At 47.1% G+C, this 17,301-nt stretch overlaps 2 protein-coding genes across 6 annotated transcripts in view; one reads left to right on the top strand and one right to left on the bottom strand.

The window, feature by feature from the left end:
• Positions 1-5,298, bottom strand: part of USO1 (USO1 vesicle transport factor) — a 57,495-nt gene extending 52,197 nt beyond the window's left edge. For 2 of the 4 annotated variants that reach the window (XM_075929351.2, XM_075929350.2), the window contains exon 1: positions 5,042-5,297. In XM_075929351.2, the coding sequence (XP_075785466.2) occupies positions 5,042-5,107 (66 nt within the window). In that variant the 5' untranslated portion in view covers positions 5,108-5,297. Of the gene's footprint in view, positions 1-5,041 lie in introns of all 4 variants that reach the window. The other 2 variants (XM_075929349.2, XM_075929352.2) reach the window with 2 other exon arrangements.
• Positions 5,299-10,623: 5,325 nt separating this feature from the next.
• Positions 10,624-17,301, top strand: part of G3BP2 (G3BP stress granule assembly factor 2) — a 49,032-nt gene continuing 42,354 nt past the window's right edge. The window contains exon 1 of one of the 2 annotated variants that reach the window (XM_075929354.2): positions 10,624-10,862. The gene's annotated coding sequence lies outside the window, so the exon portion shown is untranslated. The remainder of the gene's footprint in view (positions 10,863-17,301) is intronic. The other variant, XM_075929353.2, reaches the window with a different exon arrangement.

Genomic DNA, 17,301 nt, shown 5'->3' with positions numbered 1-17,301 from the left:
CTCTTAGTTCGCTCTCTCTCTCTGAGCCATTGCAGAGGGAAGGTTAACAGAGCTTTGTGGAGAACAAGCATTACTCTGGTCAGTAAGTTCTTCCCTCTTGGATTAGCTTGCGTCACAAAATCCTGCTTTGGCTCACTAAGCGAGCTGAAGAACCTGCTTGGCTGGATACTGATGGAAGCTTTGCTTCCCCACAATCCAAGTCTCATCTCAGTGCATTATCCAGAGAATAGCAATTCATGACGGTGCTGATGGAACTCAGTACATTGATTATTCAGACCGTGGATAAGTGCATGTATGAAATACATGCATCTAAAGCTGCCGCTCTTGGCTGACTAGATCCTTACACATTCAGAGACAGACTTTAGCTAGAAGAGGTCGAGCAAGAAGCCCTTTTCACAGTCACAGCAGACCAACACAGCTGCCATGTAAACCTCAAATGTACGTAGGACAACTTTTAGTCCCTGAAAGTAAGTGACATTTAAAGTAAAGAACAAGATACCAGATCAAAACTTTTGTGCTGGATGAATTGCTGGCATTTAAACTGAGTTTATGTAATATATTTCTGATTTAAGTTGGCAAGGAATTACCTTCAGTAAAATGAACAAACGATATATCTAAAATGTATGAGTGTCCTGAAAGGGGCAGTGCTACACTGGTTCAAATCTGTGATAAGACAAAGGCTTACGGGAGCTTTTAAAACCCTCTTTGTGTGTCAATACAGCAATAAAGGACACAAGTCCAATGGGCTGATTGTTTTTTCAATACATCCTTTGGAAGCCAACTTTTAAGAAACAATTTTTCTCTTCAGAAAAGTGCTCAGAGTCTGAGATTTAAAACTAACAAGCTCTATCTACGGAGTGTTTACATCAGAAGAAAAGTGTGGGGATTTGAGCTTTTTTGACCTAGAGGTGAATTGAAAACATCAATTGCCAGATTACAATAAAGCTTTTTGTTTGAAAAAACTTCAACATGTTTCACCGGTCAAAGGCATTTTACACCAAGTTTTATACATCAGTCTTGTTATAACAATGTACTGTCTGGTTCTGAGTTCAGTGAATGATAATTGAGATTCATTTTGAAATAATAGCAATCTCAGAGTCATTTTGCTGCTCTTGCTCTAAGTTTTGAAAAAAGGAAGATTTCAAACATGAAAATGTACATGTTTCAAATTGTGACAGTAATTTATTTGACATGAAGCAGGAAGACGCACACATTCAAAAGACGGCATATTTCTAGAAGTAGTCTGGAAAATACATCTACTGAGACTATTAGCATCTTTCTAACTTCAGCAGTGAAGAAGCTAGAAATCAGTATTATAATAATGAATTCTGATTACAGCATTAAATATGGAGCTACCACATATTCTCCATAGTAAATCAAAATATAAACGACTTTATCCACGTTGGTTTTAAGTCACATCATTTAGATTTTTTAAATTTAAATTAAAATACAATGTTTTTTTTAAGTCAACCTGTTTACAATTAAATTTGAATCCATGAGAATTACATTCCTAAAGTTCCAATTTAAGTAATTTAAAATTACTCTCCTGCACCTTTGATGACAGGACAAGAAGCAATGGGCTTAAATTACAGCAAGGGAGGTTTAGGTTGGAAATTAGGAAAAAACCTCCTGTCAAGGTGTTTAAGCACTGGAATAAATTGCCTAGGGAGGTTGTGGAATCTCTGTCACTAGAGATTAAAGAGCAAGTTAGATAGACACCTGTCAGGGATAGTCTAGATGGTCCTGGTTCTACTATGAGTGCAAGTGACTGGATTTCATGATCTCTAGAGGCCCCTTCCAGTTCTATGATTCTATAAATAATTTTTAAAAAATGCTGAATCAATAAGTCCTCCTCTAACTAATGAGTTAAAGGCTGTTTTTAGGCACATAAAATTAGAGCAAAATGCATCATCTTTAAAACTCAAGATAAAGTTTTATAAATATATTGCACAGGGAGGCATGCACTGTTTTAATTACAGTTTTCAATCTTTATGATGGAGTTTGCATTTACTACTCCCCTTTCACTGCTAGCATTCGCCCAATCTGTTTTTGTGCAGGCAATTGTCCACCTTGATAATTTGTCATTTCTTTTTCGACATCAATTCGTCAGTTACCTAGTATTCTTTTAGGTTACATCTACACTGCAAGGTTTTTACAGAAAAACGACTGGTTTTGCGCAAAAACCTGCGGAGCATCCACAACTCAAATGCGTTTTTGTACAAGTAGATCAGCAGTAAAACGGAGAACAGAGGGCTTTTGCCGGTGTAGGTAAACCTCCTTCTACGAGGCATAACTCCCTTTTGCACTACAGTTATTGCGCAAAAAGGCAAGTGAGGACACTCCAGAAAGGTTTCTTGCACAAGAAACCCCTCTGGGAAAAAGCACAGGTGCTCTGATGGCCATTCTGTGAACTTTCCTGCACAAGAGCCTCCATGCAGTGTAAACATAGCCCTAGTGCCTAGTTTCTAGTACAAATTTCAACAGCTGGGAACTGGAAGACAGTTTGGTCATTTTATTCAACTAATATATTTTAAAAGGCTATTACAAGTGCATTTGATATTTTAACTTTCATTGCAATGCAAACAGAAATTGGAGTATTACTAAAGTCTTGTCTATACTACCATGGGCCATTGACCTAAATTATGCAACTTCATGTGTGTGAATAACGTAGCTGAAGTCGATGTACCTAGGTCAATTTACTGCAGTATCTTTACAGTGGTAAGTCAACAGCTGAAGCTCTCCCATCGACTTTGCTTACTCTTCTCGTTTTGGTGGAGCACCAGAGTTGACGGGTGAGCATTCAGCAGTTGATTTATCACATCTTTCGACCCCTGCGAGATAGATCTCCGACTTTTGATCCAGCAGGTAGTGAAGACAGGCCTTCAGAAAGCTTCATCACCTTTAGCCTATTTTTGCCACAGCTATCTCTATAGTGGCTACAGTTCAACTGAGTGGAAACTGGCCGTTTTGCATCTCAGCTACTTATGTCTTTAGGATTGCTCAAGGACAGGCACTTCTTAATTAATAAAAGGGCTGTCCTATCACCCTCTCTACCCATATAAAGGTCTGACCACACACCACCAGAGCTATTATTTAGGGTCATGGCCACAAGTCTTGGAGGAAAATAAGATTACCATGAACTAAGGACAATTTATTCCTGAATGTCAGCACACATGTAAGGGATTAACATGCTTTAACTTATGCACACAGACTTACTGTTTTTAGTTATTTGTCTTAACTTTCCTGAGGGTCTAGATATGGCCAAACATTTATATCCTGTAGCACTAGGTTGGGCCCTACTATACTAGGGAGTTGGTTTTTAAAAAAGGTGAAGTAACCAAAGCTTTAACTGCTGAAATTTAAAGTTAGGCTTGTTTATAAATGCTGATGTGTATTGTAAACATCTCTCAAGAAAAAAATAGCAATTTCTTTAGCTGAAATATTGCTCTGTGAAAGCTGCTAGGAAATAGCCAAGAGGAATACACATGACAAGGGACAAAGCGAAGCTATATTTTAAATGGGTAAAGAAGAACTTCTAAATCACACTGTAAATAACTTTTCCTATGAAACAGGTATCAGCTGTTACAAATGTCAGGGTATGTCTACACTTGCACCCTCTTTTGAGGGAGGGATGCAAATGAAGACATTCGAAATTGCAAATGAAGCTGGGATTTAAATATCCCACGCTTCATTTGCATAATCACATTATGGTGCTATTTCGAAATATAAAACACAGTGAAGATGCAGTTATTTTGGAAAAACACCCTTCTTCCAAAATAACTCTTATTCCTCATAAAATGAGGTTTAACAGTTATTTCGGAAGAGTGTTCTCCCGAAATAACCGCATCTACACTGTGTTTTGTATTTCGAAATAGCACCATAATGTGATTATGCAAATGAAGCACAGGATATTTAAATCCCAACTTCATTTGCAATTTCGAAAGTCTTCATTTGCATCCCTCTATCGAAAGAGGGTGCAAGCATGTAGACATACCCTCAGATGTGGAAGAAGTTATTGCTCCACAAAAATCAACCACCTTATTGGGATCAAGGCCTGTACAATCTTTCTTTTTATTACTTTCTGGTTTTAAAGAAAAGGGAACTGATACCTTTTTAACTCCTACTTCCAAGAACTAATCACTCAAGCAATGAACTTTTATGGTAACTAAATAAGGGCGACTTCACTTTGCTCTATAACAGAGAGGGGCAGTAAGCCAGAGCCATTCACCAGGGCTAGATACCGGCAGCCCCACCGCCGCGTCACTTATCTGCACCTCTGCAGGTTCGGCTATTTGAAGTTCCCATTGATCCTGGATTGCCATTCCCAGCCCATGGGAGCGATGGGAAGTGGTGTGGACTGGCACACTGCTTCCCGCAGCTGTTCGCAGCCAATGGGAGTTTCAAGCAGCCGTACCTTTGGGGGCGCAGGTAAATAAAGCACTAGGGGCGAACCCTTGCAAACCATGGGTTGGTTATTGCCCACCACTGGTTGAGAATATAAACACAATGGCTATGTCTAGACTGGCATGATTTTCCGGAAATGCTTTTAACGGAAAAGATTTCCGTTAAGAGCATTTCTGGAACAGAGCGTCTAGATTTGCGGAAAAGCGTCCGTGCCAAAGCACTTTTTGTGGAAAAGCGCCCGTACCAATCTAGACGCGCTTTTCCGCCAAAAAAGCCCTGATCGCCGTTTTCACAATTGGGGCTTTTTTGCGGAAAACAAATCTGAGCTGTCTACACTGGCCCTTTTGCCCGAAGGGGCGCAGCAGGGCATGTCCGCAAGCAGCACTGACAATCTGACAGGAGCGTGTCGGTGCTGTTGTGGAAATTCAAGCGGCCGGGGTAGGCAGCTGGCAAGTTTCTCCGGAAAAGCGGCTGATTTTCCGGACACACTGGGCGGCCCAGGCACAGCCAGGGCAGCCCGGCTGCTTTGGGCCAGGCCCCGAGGCCGAGCACACTGAGGGGGCAGCAGGGCGAGGTGCCCGGCGCAGAGCACACGGGGCGGGGGCGCCACTGACCAACCCCGCCCGGCCCGACTCACCGTGTCGGCCCCCGAGGGCTGGGCCCCGGCGCTCTGGCCGCCCATGACGCCCCGCAGGAAGTTCATGGCGGCCCGGGCCGGGGTCGCGCCGCGCTGCCGAGTGCGGGCCGCTCCCGGCTGCACCCGCCGCCCGCGCCGGAAGCAGCCGCGGCGCCTGCGCCGGGACGTGGCAGCGACGTGGCCGCTCAGAGGGCGAGCGAGGCGGGGCCGGGGCCTGACAGCCGCGCTCGGCCCGGCCTGCCCGCGGGCAGCGCTGTGGGGGCAGGGCCCCGCCTCGCCCCGGCCCCCGAGCGCCCGCCCCGACGCCCCCCCCCCCCCCCCCGGTCCCCGAGCGCCCGCCCCCGTCACGCACCGCCCCCCGCCCCGCCCCCCCCACCCCCCGACCGCCCCCCCCCCCCCCGGTCCCCGAGCGCCCGCCCCCGTCACGCACCGCCCCGAGCCCCCCCCCCGTCCCTGAGCGCCCGCCCCCCCGTCACGCACCGCCCCCCGCCCCGAGCCCCCCCCCACCCCGTCACGCACCGCCCCGAGCCCCCCCCCCCCCACGCACTGCCCCCCCGGTCCCTGCCCCCCCCGGGGCCCCCCACCCCATCCCTGAGCCCCCCCGGTCCCTGAGCCCCCCACTCCATCACGCACTGCCCCCTGGTCCCTGAGCCCCCCCCCCCCGGTCCCTGCCCCCCCGGCCCCCCCCACCCCATCACACACTGCCCCCTGGACCCTGAGCCCCCCACCCCATCACGCACCCCCCCAGTCCCTGAGCGCCTGCCCGCAGCCCCCATCACGCACTGCTCCCCCATTCCCGAGCCCCCCCAGTCCCTACGCCTATTCCACCCCATCATGCACCGCCCCCGTCCCCGAGTCCCCCCCGAACCCTCCTGTCTGTGAGCCCCCTCACCCCATCACGCACTGCTCCTGAACCCCCCTCCACCTCAACACACAGTGCTCCTGAGCCCCCTGCCCTTGAGTTCCGCTCATCCTAACATATACAACCCCTGAACTCTTCTCCACCTCAACATGAACAGCTCCTGAGTCCCCTCCCCATCTCAATGCACACAGCTCCTGAGACCCCCTCCACCAGCAACACAAACAGCTCCTAAGAGCCACCCACAGCTCCCACCTACCCTTAACATGCATAGCTCACAAGCCCCACTGGTCCCTGAACTCCTCTATTCCCAACACCACAACCAAGCCTTCCCATCACTAACCCACACAGAGCCTGTGCTCCCACCTTAGCCACCACACAGTGGCTGACCTGCCACTCCATGCCTGACTTCAGCCTGATCAATGCTACACACACATAGACCAACACGCACAGAGCATCTGAGCCTCCCCATTCACTCACTCCACACACATGGGGGCTGTGTCTAGACTGCATCCCTTTTCCGTAAAATAGATGCAAATTAGACACATCGCAATTGCAAATGAAGCGGGGATTTAAATCCCCCCCGCTTCATTTGCATAAACATGGCTGCCGCTTTTTTCCGGCTTGGAGCTTTGTCAGAAAAAAGCGCCAGTCTAGACGGGGATCTTTCAGAAAATAAAGCCTTTTCCGAAAGACCCCTTAGATCCGAGCTGGAAAAAAGTGGCAGCCATGTTTATGCAAATGAAGCGGGGGGGATTTAAATCCCCGCTTCATTTGCAATTGCTTTGTGTCTAATTTGCATCTCTTTTACGGAAAAGGGATGCAGTCTAGACACAGCCATGGAGCCTCAGGGCATGTCTACCTTACAAACTTACATGGACCTATCTTAGGTCAACTTACAGCTACCAAGTAATTACTGCTGTTTTCCATGTCCACATTATGCTCCTTCTCTTAGTGGTGCACAACCTCACCACTTCCGCCAACCTAAAAGGGGCAGTGCAGCGAAAGAAAGCCCCAGGGAATGCCTGAGCTATGAGCTAGGGTGGTGGTTCCCGCCATAGCACCCACCGGGGCATTTATGTGCACCCGCCAAGTGACCAGGACCGGCCCAAGCCATTCTTGCGCCCCAGGCGCGTGGCGCATGCATGTCCCCTGCCCTGGACACATGGTGCAGGTGCGGCTCTGTCCCCAGGCGCGTGGCGCATGTGTGGCCCCGCCCCCGGATGCAGGATGCATGGCGCATGAGCGGCCCTGCTCCTGGGCGCCCAGCAGCCCCAAAAGGTTGGGGACCACTGCTGGGTTCACAGCAACAAGCCTACCACACTTTGTTGTTAATTTCAGGGCTCCTGTAGACAGCGGTGAAATTGACAAGAATGACAGCCAACAACTGACGGAATAAAGAAGTATCTACAGAGTTGCTGCAACACCCTTACTACACCAACATTAAACCCCTATGCCTCTCATGGTGTTAGAGTTGTAAGTGCTCTATTCCACCAACACAAGTCCATGAAATAGAGCACTCTTCCTCCGACTTTTCTTACTCTTTGTACAATGAGGATTACAGGAGTCGGAGTAAGAAGTCCTTCAGCTTGACAGTATTTCGACATTATTTTGAAATAACTGCCTGCTGTGTAGACGCGGACTAAGGCTATGTCTACATTGGCAAGATTTTGCGCAAATACTTTTAACGCAAGAATTTTTGCGTTAAAGCATTTGCATAAGAGAGCGTCTACACTGGCATGTGCTTTTGCGCAAGAGATGTGCTTTTGTGCAAAAGCATCCGTGCCAGTGTAGACGCTCTCTTGCGCAAGAAAGCTCCGATGGCCATTTTAGCTATCGGACTTTCTTGTGGAAGAAATTCATGTTGCCCATCTACACTGGCCTCTTGCGCAAGAACAGTTGCGCAAGAGGGATTATTCCTGAGCGGGAGCATCATAGTTCTTGTGCAAGAAGCACTGATTTCACATATTAGAATGTCAGTGTTCTTGCGCAAGAACTCCCCATCAGTGTAGACAGGCAGCATGTTTTTGTGCAAAAGCAGGTGCTTTTGCGCAAAATCATGCCAATGTAGACACAGCCTAAGTGTTTTAGTTTTGCCTGGAGGTCTGGTTGAGGGTTACAGAATTATCCCAGTTGTTATCTTGAAATTTCATTTAGATTTCTCTTATAAGCTGAAACTTCTAGTCATTTGGCATTGCTCATAGCCAGGAGATATTTTACTCCTAATTTAAACCTATGATTATTACATAGAGCAGTTTTATGTAATTCCAGTAGAAGTCTTTACTTCTCCTCCTCCCCCACCCCCCAAGAGTCTGAGGACTTTCAGTCCATTTTGAATTCTTCCATTGTGCAGTACCACTCTTCCTCAAGGGAAGCATCCTCCTTCAAGTGGTGACCAGACCAGGTAGCTAAGGACGTTCACATATCTATATTTACTTTTATTTAGATTACAGAGGAAGAAGAGAAAACCATCCTGTTATCTAGAAAGAGATAGGCCAGAACTAGATTCCAGCAGATTTCAAAACCATCTATGCAAGGAAGACACAAATCAAGTTAAGATGACATCTCAAACCTTTCTATTCCACTAATCTGCCAACTCTTGTTTAAAAAACCACCATCTATGAAAAAGGTTATTTAAAATAACTATATTTCCCTTCTTAAGATAGTGGAAGTTAGTACTTAAAAGTTGATTTATATATATATGTGTGTGTGTGTGTGTATATATATAATTCTTACTGGTTTTTATTCAATTTAAAGATTTGCAGGACTGATGTAATTTAATTTCCCCATCAACTTTCTAAGTACCTGTATTCCTTTGTATGCAGATGGGATCAGAAGTAACTGATTCATACTCTGATTTGCCTATCCAGATGACAGCGTCCTATTTCGTTCTTCATTTTTATTGTATTTTAGATATTTTAATAAATAATTTAATAATAAATCTAAGTGACTAGATTATACGATTGCCCTATTATTGTGGTTTGACAGCCAAACACTGCAGTAGCAATACATCTAAAATCAATAAATGGATTTCTTAATAGTGATATGATACTCCAAGCTATCTATTTTCATTGTGCTAGAAATAGTGTGTGTACAACTTTGATAGGTATCAGAGGGGTAGCCGTGTTAGTCTGAATCTGCAAAAGCGACGAGGAGTCCTGTGGCACCTTATAGACTAACTGAAGTGGAGCATAAGCTTTCGTGGGCAAAGACCCACTTCGTCAGATGCATCTGACGAAGTGGGTCTTTGCCCACGAAAGCTTATGCTCCTACACTTCAGTTAGTCTATAAGGTGCCACAGGACTCCTCGTCGCCTCAACTTTGATAGGAGTACTCTAAAAGTCTTTTAAAAATAATTTATATGGATCAGTTGTCTTCACACTGAACACTAACTTCCACATTTGCAATAGGAAATAAAAAGCGTTTGGTTATGCGATTGATGTACTGCCTCTTTAAGGTTCACATGGACCCTGATGATGATTAGGGGGCGGGACTGGAGTTTTCCTGTGTGCCCCAGGCCAGCAGTTCCACCTATCGGTGAGTGTCCTGGGCTACTTTGCCACGCAGCTACAGTTCCTGTGCAGGGAGAGGTTTGCTACAAGCTGACAAGGACCATTCGGCTTTTGGGTGAGAGCTTTTAACCGTGCAATTGCTCACAACAGCTCAGAATGAATCTGCATGTTTTCAGAGCATGACACCAAATCGCTCATTTCCCATTTTTTCCTTTCTGATAACTGAGACATTCTCTAATGGAAAGATTGCTAATGGGGGTAAAATAGTTTGTCTATGCACCAGCGGCTGGACCAAGACGTAGAAGAAAGAAAAGGATAATTTGTGAATAAATTTGTGTTTGGCAACTAAATACTCTGGTGGTGATAGATAGGTTAGAAAAGCCTAGTGTAAACTGTAAAATGCAAGGCCATTATGTTCTTGACAAATAGCTAGCTGCTTCTTGTTCAATTGCTTCCTATCCCCAGGGGATATATTGTTTCCTGGTTCCTCTCTTTATGTTTTTGTGGTTTACATTATTTTATAAACATATCCTGACTTGCTATTTACCTTGCTCTGCATCCACAAGACCTTTTTTCTTGGGCCCTTTTTTCCCAAAAGGAATTTTACATATACATCACAGGCTTCAAAGCTGAATCTAGTTCGCAAAATATATATATTTTTTTAATTAGGCGAAGAATTGCTACTTCTGAAACACAGATACTGCCCTTTTGTGGGTTGCAACTCCAGCCAGCAGGGCTCCCTTGACCACAAGACTGCAAATTCCTCCCCCAGGCCCGAGCTACAGACCTCCTGTCCCACTCCTTAGTTAGGGCCACTGCCTATTGTTTTGCCCGTTCCCATCTCCCCTGGTCCAGTGCCACTATCTGGAACGATCCCTGCAGGAGCTCGTGGCATTTTCCCTAGTCGCTCCTGCTCATTGGGTTGGAACGATCCCCACAGCTCGTGGCTCGTGCTGCTGCCCTGCAAAGAGCAAAGCCCCTTCCCGGGCCATTAGGGGGCCGCGCGCCTGCGGCCAAGTGCGGACGGGCAGGAGGAGGCGCGCGCCAGCCAACCCGCCCCTCTGCGTCACGCGGGCGGAAGCGGGTGGCTGCCGTACAACCCCCCTCGCGTGCGGTTCGGCGGGAAGTGAACGCTCCGCCGACGTCACAACGCGGACGCCGTTGATTGGCGGAGGCCCGGTGACGGGGGTTCCTGCCCTGGAACGCAGGGCGCGGAGAAGGGAGGAAGGGAGGGGGAGCGCGCGCGCGCGCCGGGAAAGGGGGGGGAGGGGAGACAATAAGGGAGCCGCGAAGCCGAAGCGCCCGGAGCCCGCGCCGCCGCCCCTCTCCTCAGGCTGCGCAGTGACCGCGCCCGCCCCCCCAGAGGCACCCCGCGGGAGAGGCCGCGCCCCGCGCACACGCCGCCAGGCCCCGGGGAGCGCCCTGCCCCGCGCACCCAGCCCGGCCCTAGGTGAGTGCGGGACGGGCCGCCCGGCATGTGCGCGGCCCCGCATCGGGCGCCCCCCCCCCCCCCGCGGGCACGGCTGCGGGGACCCTCCCCCCTCCCTGCCCGGCCGGCGCGGGCCGCCTCCCGGAGCGGGGCAGGCTGCGCTCGGCTGGGCCCGGGGTGAGGGGAAGGCGGGCTGTCTCCGAACCCGAGGGAGCTCACACCCCCGGGCAAGGGGTATGGTTGGCAGACACGGCAGGGTGGGGGCTTCTCTGCATCCCGTTCCCAAGGCTCGGCGTTGCCCCCAGCAGTGGGGAGCCCGTGCTGCTGAGGGGGGGGGGGTTATTTTTTTGTTTCTCACTTGTGTCCAGTCCCTGACTGGGTTTTTTTGTGTCAGTGACCTCCGACCCTAAAAAGCCCCCTGGTTTAGGCTGCAAAATGAAAGAAAATAGAGGCTGGTTGAGAAAGTAAAACTCAGGCGCTGAGGCTGGAGAGAGCACCTGTGTCAGCATCCTCTTCCCTCTCAGGGGTTATTCAGCCTTGCCCCATGTGTGGCTTTGAACCTTTGGTTGCATTTGCTATCTGCCTTTCTAATAGGCTAGGAGTTAGGCAACAGCACTAGACTCCATTACAAAGAGATCTGTTTGAGAGAGCTGCCTCGCTTTATCTTCACATTCCTGAGTCTCTGCTTTGCTCATTTAGAGAGCAGCAGGAAAGGTAACCTCAAAAGGTGAGGGAGGTGGTGGATGGACCAGTTTCTCAGCAGCATTTGACTCTCCAAGGGCCACATGGTACCTTTTGGACTGCATCTAAGGGAGGAAAATTTTATTACTGTGTTCTGTGTTTGTTCCAGGAGCTCTATTTTGATTCTTGTTACATTGGGACCGAGGGTATGTATACCTCCTATTTATTACATCAGATGCAATACCTATGTGGATTAAAAAAGGTTCTCTCTGATCACCCTATCTAGGTTTAGAAATTGTGTGGATATTCATAGTAAAAATTCTCCTGATAGGTCATCTCTTGTCCGTCCAGCAAGTTTTCTTTTGTTCTGCTTCTCCAGTATAATTTATATGGATGAAATATTTGTTCATTCATTCAGAAGTCTTCAAACCCACAGTACTTATCTCCATTTACAGGGTGTTTTGTGAGTGTTAAATATATTGAAGAGTAAGGATGTGAACAACAGTAAGCATAAGTAAGGGTGATGCTTACCTGTTACTGGTTAACCAGCGCCTGGGAGAGGCCTCACAACTGTGATGCACCACAGGCGGCTACTGGGAGCCACTCTGGCCAGGCCCACTATGCTGCAGGTGGGGAACTGCTCTGGTTGGCGCAGCCCCCGGCTTAATTGGTTAACATAACATTTAACTACTTAATTGGATAATGGAATTTTACGTCAAGAACCACATCTCTGACTTGAAGGTATAAACTATTGTCTGTTGCTTGCTTTCATTGTACTATATTATACCTGAACTTTGTTAGGAACACTCTCTTCCCCCAGTGGCTTTCAGTTTTTCAAAAATAAAGAGCCACTTGGTTAGGGAATGGAGCTGTGGAGAGACAAACATTGTTAGAGATTTATGGTGAAACTTGTAAAATGCCAATTCAGATACTAAAGAGCCGGCAATCCTGCAAAAACTTAGATATGTAAATAACACTGTTGACTTCAATGGTACTTATTAACCATGTGTTGCCTTAGTAGCTGCTCAGGCAAGTTTATCCACCAGTAGCTCCCCATAAAACTCTTTTACCCCACTGCCATAAACTCCCATCAGGCTGCTCCCTGCAACACCCCTGAAAGTTTGAGTAAACAGATAAACTTTGCAATGTGCCATGAAAGTCAACCATCTAGGTTATGTTTGTATAACATTTCATGATATCCAAACAGTATTATTAAACTTGCACACCTATATTTCTATTGTTGCTGATTACCAGGGCTCGCCAAGCGGCAGTGAGCCCTGCGCGGTTCTGCGCATGCGCAGATCGCTCTGCGCCGGCTCTTCCGGGGTGTAATCTGCTCGCCACGGGCAAGTAGATTACATTATTTGTTGAGCCCTGCTAATTACATATTATATGTATTATATAACCCTTAAGCAGAAGTTTTGTTTGTAGATAATCCAAGCATGACACCCTGGCATACACAGGTTGGGAGAGTTTCTGTACTAAATACATTTTTTTTTAACAGTAGCCTTAATAAAAGTTGTAAAATTAAGGCCTTTTTTTGGATAGCCAGCCCTGCCAACAGGTAGAACAGAAGGTTTATTGGTTCACAGGGATAACTCATAACTCAGACTTGTTAGCACAGGAACCAGGCGTAGTTAGTAAAATCTGTCTTGGGGATAGGGGCCCTAGGCCCCCTCCTTGAATCCTAAAATAGCTTAGACTCACTCACACGCCCAGCAACTGGTCCCAGCCTGCAGGCAGCCCCGCCTCCTCCTTTGTCCCCTTTCCTGGCAAAAGGTGTTATCTGGTTGCACCCTGCACCTAGGCTCAGGTTAAAAGAGAGTCTGAGCTATTGTGTACATGCTGGGGACAGACTGGGCAGCCCTCCCCCTCAGTGAGAGTCACACCCAAAACTCCCATCCACAGCTGGGCACGGGCACGGGTGCAGTGCCTTGGGAAACTGAGGTGCGCGTACACACAGTTACAACAGTGCAGCACAGGACAGTAGAGATCACATACAACATGACGGTGTGAATACAATCCCCGCTTTGTCACACCCTCCCATGCTGTTTTTTAAGTGTGCTGGTCCAAAGCCTTTAGGAGCTTAAAATTTAGCTTTAATTTTACTTGGAAGTAACAGCTAGTCAGCCAGCACAGATCCTGCAGTACTGGTGTCATATGTCCATGGCAATATATGCTGCTGGCCAAGTAGGCTACCACCTGTAGTAGCTCAGGTTTCTAGATTGATAATCAGGTGTTGAAGTGACTAGGGAATAGACTATAGAAGGGTTTAAGGACTATGTTTATAATCTAACCGAATGCAAATTGCAGAGGTAGGGCAGGGGAAGCATTCATGACTCCTGCAGTTTGTGATCCAATAATGTTTAAACTGAAAATCCCAGTCCCTCTGAGGTGGAGAGATGAAGTCCTCTGTATTCTGATTGAGGATATGCTATTATACATGAGAGAACCAGTTTTCTGGATTGAGTTTCAACTCTGTTATAATGACCACCTTTGGTATTTTAGGTTTGTAAATCTACCTTTTTATAGTACTTTGAGGAGAATATCACTCTGTTTCCATCCTGTGAATGTGGGGAAGAACATTTCTGCATTCAAGCAATTCTAGCATCTCTTTCAATTCCCCCACCACATTATGGAGCCTACACTTGTAACTGGCTTGGAACCAGGTATGGAGTGAAGTGCACTTCAAAACCCTGTTGCAGGTGGTCCACACACTGTGCACATGACCTTAGAGCCAGAGCAGAGTACTGCTGTTGGACACCAAAGCTAGACTGCAGTGTTTAATGGTGGTGTTGTGCTAGCTGGAGTACTTTATTGGTTGATGTTCTGATGGTGAAATTGTGGGCATGAAGAACTGTGCTTTAGTTAGGGATGTGAAAGCTTAACTGGTAAGCATCACGTTTAAGAGGTGATGCTTACTGGCTCTGGTTAACCGCGGGAGGCTGCTCCAGCCCAGCAAAACCCACCGTGGACATGGGCACTTCAGCCCAGTTGATCAGTTAAATGGAATTTTACATCCCTAGCTTTTTTTTTAAATTGTATCCTTTGGTATATATGGTTGTGACTACTTTCTTCCACTATTTGATCTGAGGAAGTGGGTCTGGCCCACGAAAGCTCATCATCTAATAAACCATCTTGTTAGTCTTTAAAGTGCTACATTGTCCTGCATTTTGCTAGCTTTAGTAGTCTGTGTCACAAAATATTGGTGTGTCTAGGGATGTAAGTGACTAGCCAACTATCCGATAAGCAGAAGATTATTGGATAGTCAACTAATGATGTGACTAGTTGCTTCCTACCCCCCTTGTTGCCTCTGTCAGAGAATCAGCAGTGGGGGGGGGGGGGGGGGAGCAGGAGCTGGTGTTGAGGGGAGCCAGCTTAAAAGCTGATTCCCCCCAGCACCGTCTCCGTGAGGGGCAGGGGAGGTAGAGGCACAGCTGGAAACAGCTCGAGCAGGGACTGAAACAATCTCCACTCCTGCACTGTAATTCTGCTTTTGAAATGTACAAGAGACCCAGTAGGGCTCTTGTACATTTCAAAAGCAGAAGCCCTGCAGGTAGCTGTGGGCCACTGCTTTTGAACTGTAGCAAGACCCCTGTCAGGAGGCTCTTCCTACAGTTCAACGGTGGCGGCGCCCTTATAGACTAATTGAATAGTTGATGGAAATCTCATTGACTATTCGATTAGTTAATCTAATTTTAACATTTCTAGGTGTTGCCAGTGAGTATTTTTTCCATAGAGACCAATGGCAGGATTTTCCTGTGGTTTCCAAAGCATATAGGCTTATTAACCTGTTATGTCTGTGGTAAGACTGGCCATATTTTTACTTTTAATTACACTTTTTTTAAACCTCTTTCCTAATTCATGCCTTTACGTTGCATTAGTGGACACAGTACTTCAGATGAGGCATCAGTAGCATTCAGTGTCTGTCCAGAGCATGCAGATGGTCTTTGAATCTTCATCCCTATCATGAGTAGCTCTACGTGGGTCACATTGGACTCATCACCTGTTTCATAGATTTCTGCCCTGGGATGTTTAAGTCTTTCTGAAATATCTGTCACTAAAGAGATGTATAATTTTTGCTCTTCTTTACAAATATTACTACTTTACAAAAGCACAACAGCCCAGATTGTCATCTCTGATACAGAGGCAGCAGCATGGGAAGCAGGCAACTTCGTGAGAGCTGGTAGGAGCAGAGAGATGGCTTGAAAGCTGGCTTCCTGTGTGTATCGGTTCCTGCCTGCCTCTCCCCTCCCCTGCACTGATGCCTCTGTGAGGTGGCTTAATGGCATGGAGAGCCATCTTAAAAGCTGGCTCTCCACATATACTGGCTCCCTCTTGTCATCCCCGCTGCTGCTGATACAAAGTTAGTAGTGTGGGGATTGGGGGGGAGGCAACTCCCTGGGAGCTGGTATGCGTTCCTGTATGTACCTGCTCCTGCCTGCCCCTTCCCCTCCTCTTGCCTCTGTGGGAAGCAGCAGAGGAAAGGGAGAGACGGCTCGGCTTCCGCTTCCCCAGGTTTATTCGTTAATTTTACTGGGGAGGCAGTGCGCAGGCAGGCTGGCTCAGTCCCCTAGTAATGCAGAGCCACACCAGGGATAGTTACTAGGATCTGACTTCAGCAGGGACTGAGTGAGCCTGTCGGCCAGCCTACTAAAAAATTTACTTGCAGAGCCACAGTGGGGAGATTGTGTGTAGCCGATAGTGTTTGCGTTAACTGATGATCACCCACTTATGGGTTAATTGTTTAATCAACTCACTATTACTTCCCTAATTCTCAATCTATTTTGCTCAGTTTCGCAAATATAGGATTTAAAAAAAAAGCATTTCATTATTACAGATATTTAAATATGAAATTTCACAATGTTGCAATTGTAGGGGTCCTGACACAAAACAGAATTGTGCAGGGGTTGCCAGGTTATTGTAGGGTACTGCTACCCTAATATCTGTGCTGCTGCTGGTGGTGGCATTGCCTTCAGAGCTGGAGAACAATGATTGCTGGCTGGGAGCCCAGATATGAAGGCAGAGCCGCCACCAGCAGCAACACGGAAGGATAGCATGACATGGTATTGCTACCCTTACTTCTGCACTGCTGACAGGGAGCTGCCTTCAGCGCTGAGTGTCTGGCCGACAGCTGCTCAGCTCCAAAATCAGTGCAGGAGTAAGGGTGGTAACACAGTGACCCACCTAAAATAACCTTGTGACTTCTCTAAATCCATTTTTGGATCAGTACCCCCTGGTATGAGAAATGCTTTGTCTCTTTGAAATCTGTACAGTATACAGTAAAAGCACACAGAATTGGATTTCACGTCAGGAAACCAGTTTTCATGGCCCGTGATGCATTTTTCATGGCCATGAATTTATTATGGACTTAGTTATGGTACTTTACCGCCTCTTAAGCTTGCTAGACTATTGTGAAATATGATACGGGCTCCAAGAACTCCCTGGATCAATAATGCTGCAGAAAACATGAGGGTCCATGTACGTGTATGAATACAAATGCTGATCTGAGGTTCTGGTGGCAGGTAAATATCAAATTTAGATTTGTTATATTCTGTGAAGTCTCTAATCCTGCTTGCATCCATACAGGTCAAGAGTCAAGATGGTGTGACTATTGAGTGTGAAATGTTGCCACAACTCTGCATTTGTGGGGCAGGAGGCTGGACTTGATGACCTCCTGAGGTCTCTTCCAGCTCTATGATTCTATGATTTAGTTTTTCTTGTAGCGATAGCTATCTTGTAAAGAGACCATAACTAGCATTTCCTTGTTCAGTGGCCA

The sequence above is a fragment of the Pelodiscus sinensis genome, chromosome 4, assembly GCF_052426305.1.
Source record: "Pelodiscus sinensis isolate ZL-2025 chromosome 4, ASM5242630v1, whole genome shotgun sequence".
NCBI lineage: Eukaryota > Metazoa > Chordata > Testudines > Trionychidae > Pelodiscus > Pelodiscus sinensis.
Note: the sequence above shows the minus strand (reverse complement) of the source record. Positions and strands in the feature narration are given on the sequence as shown.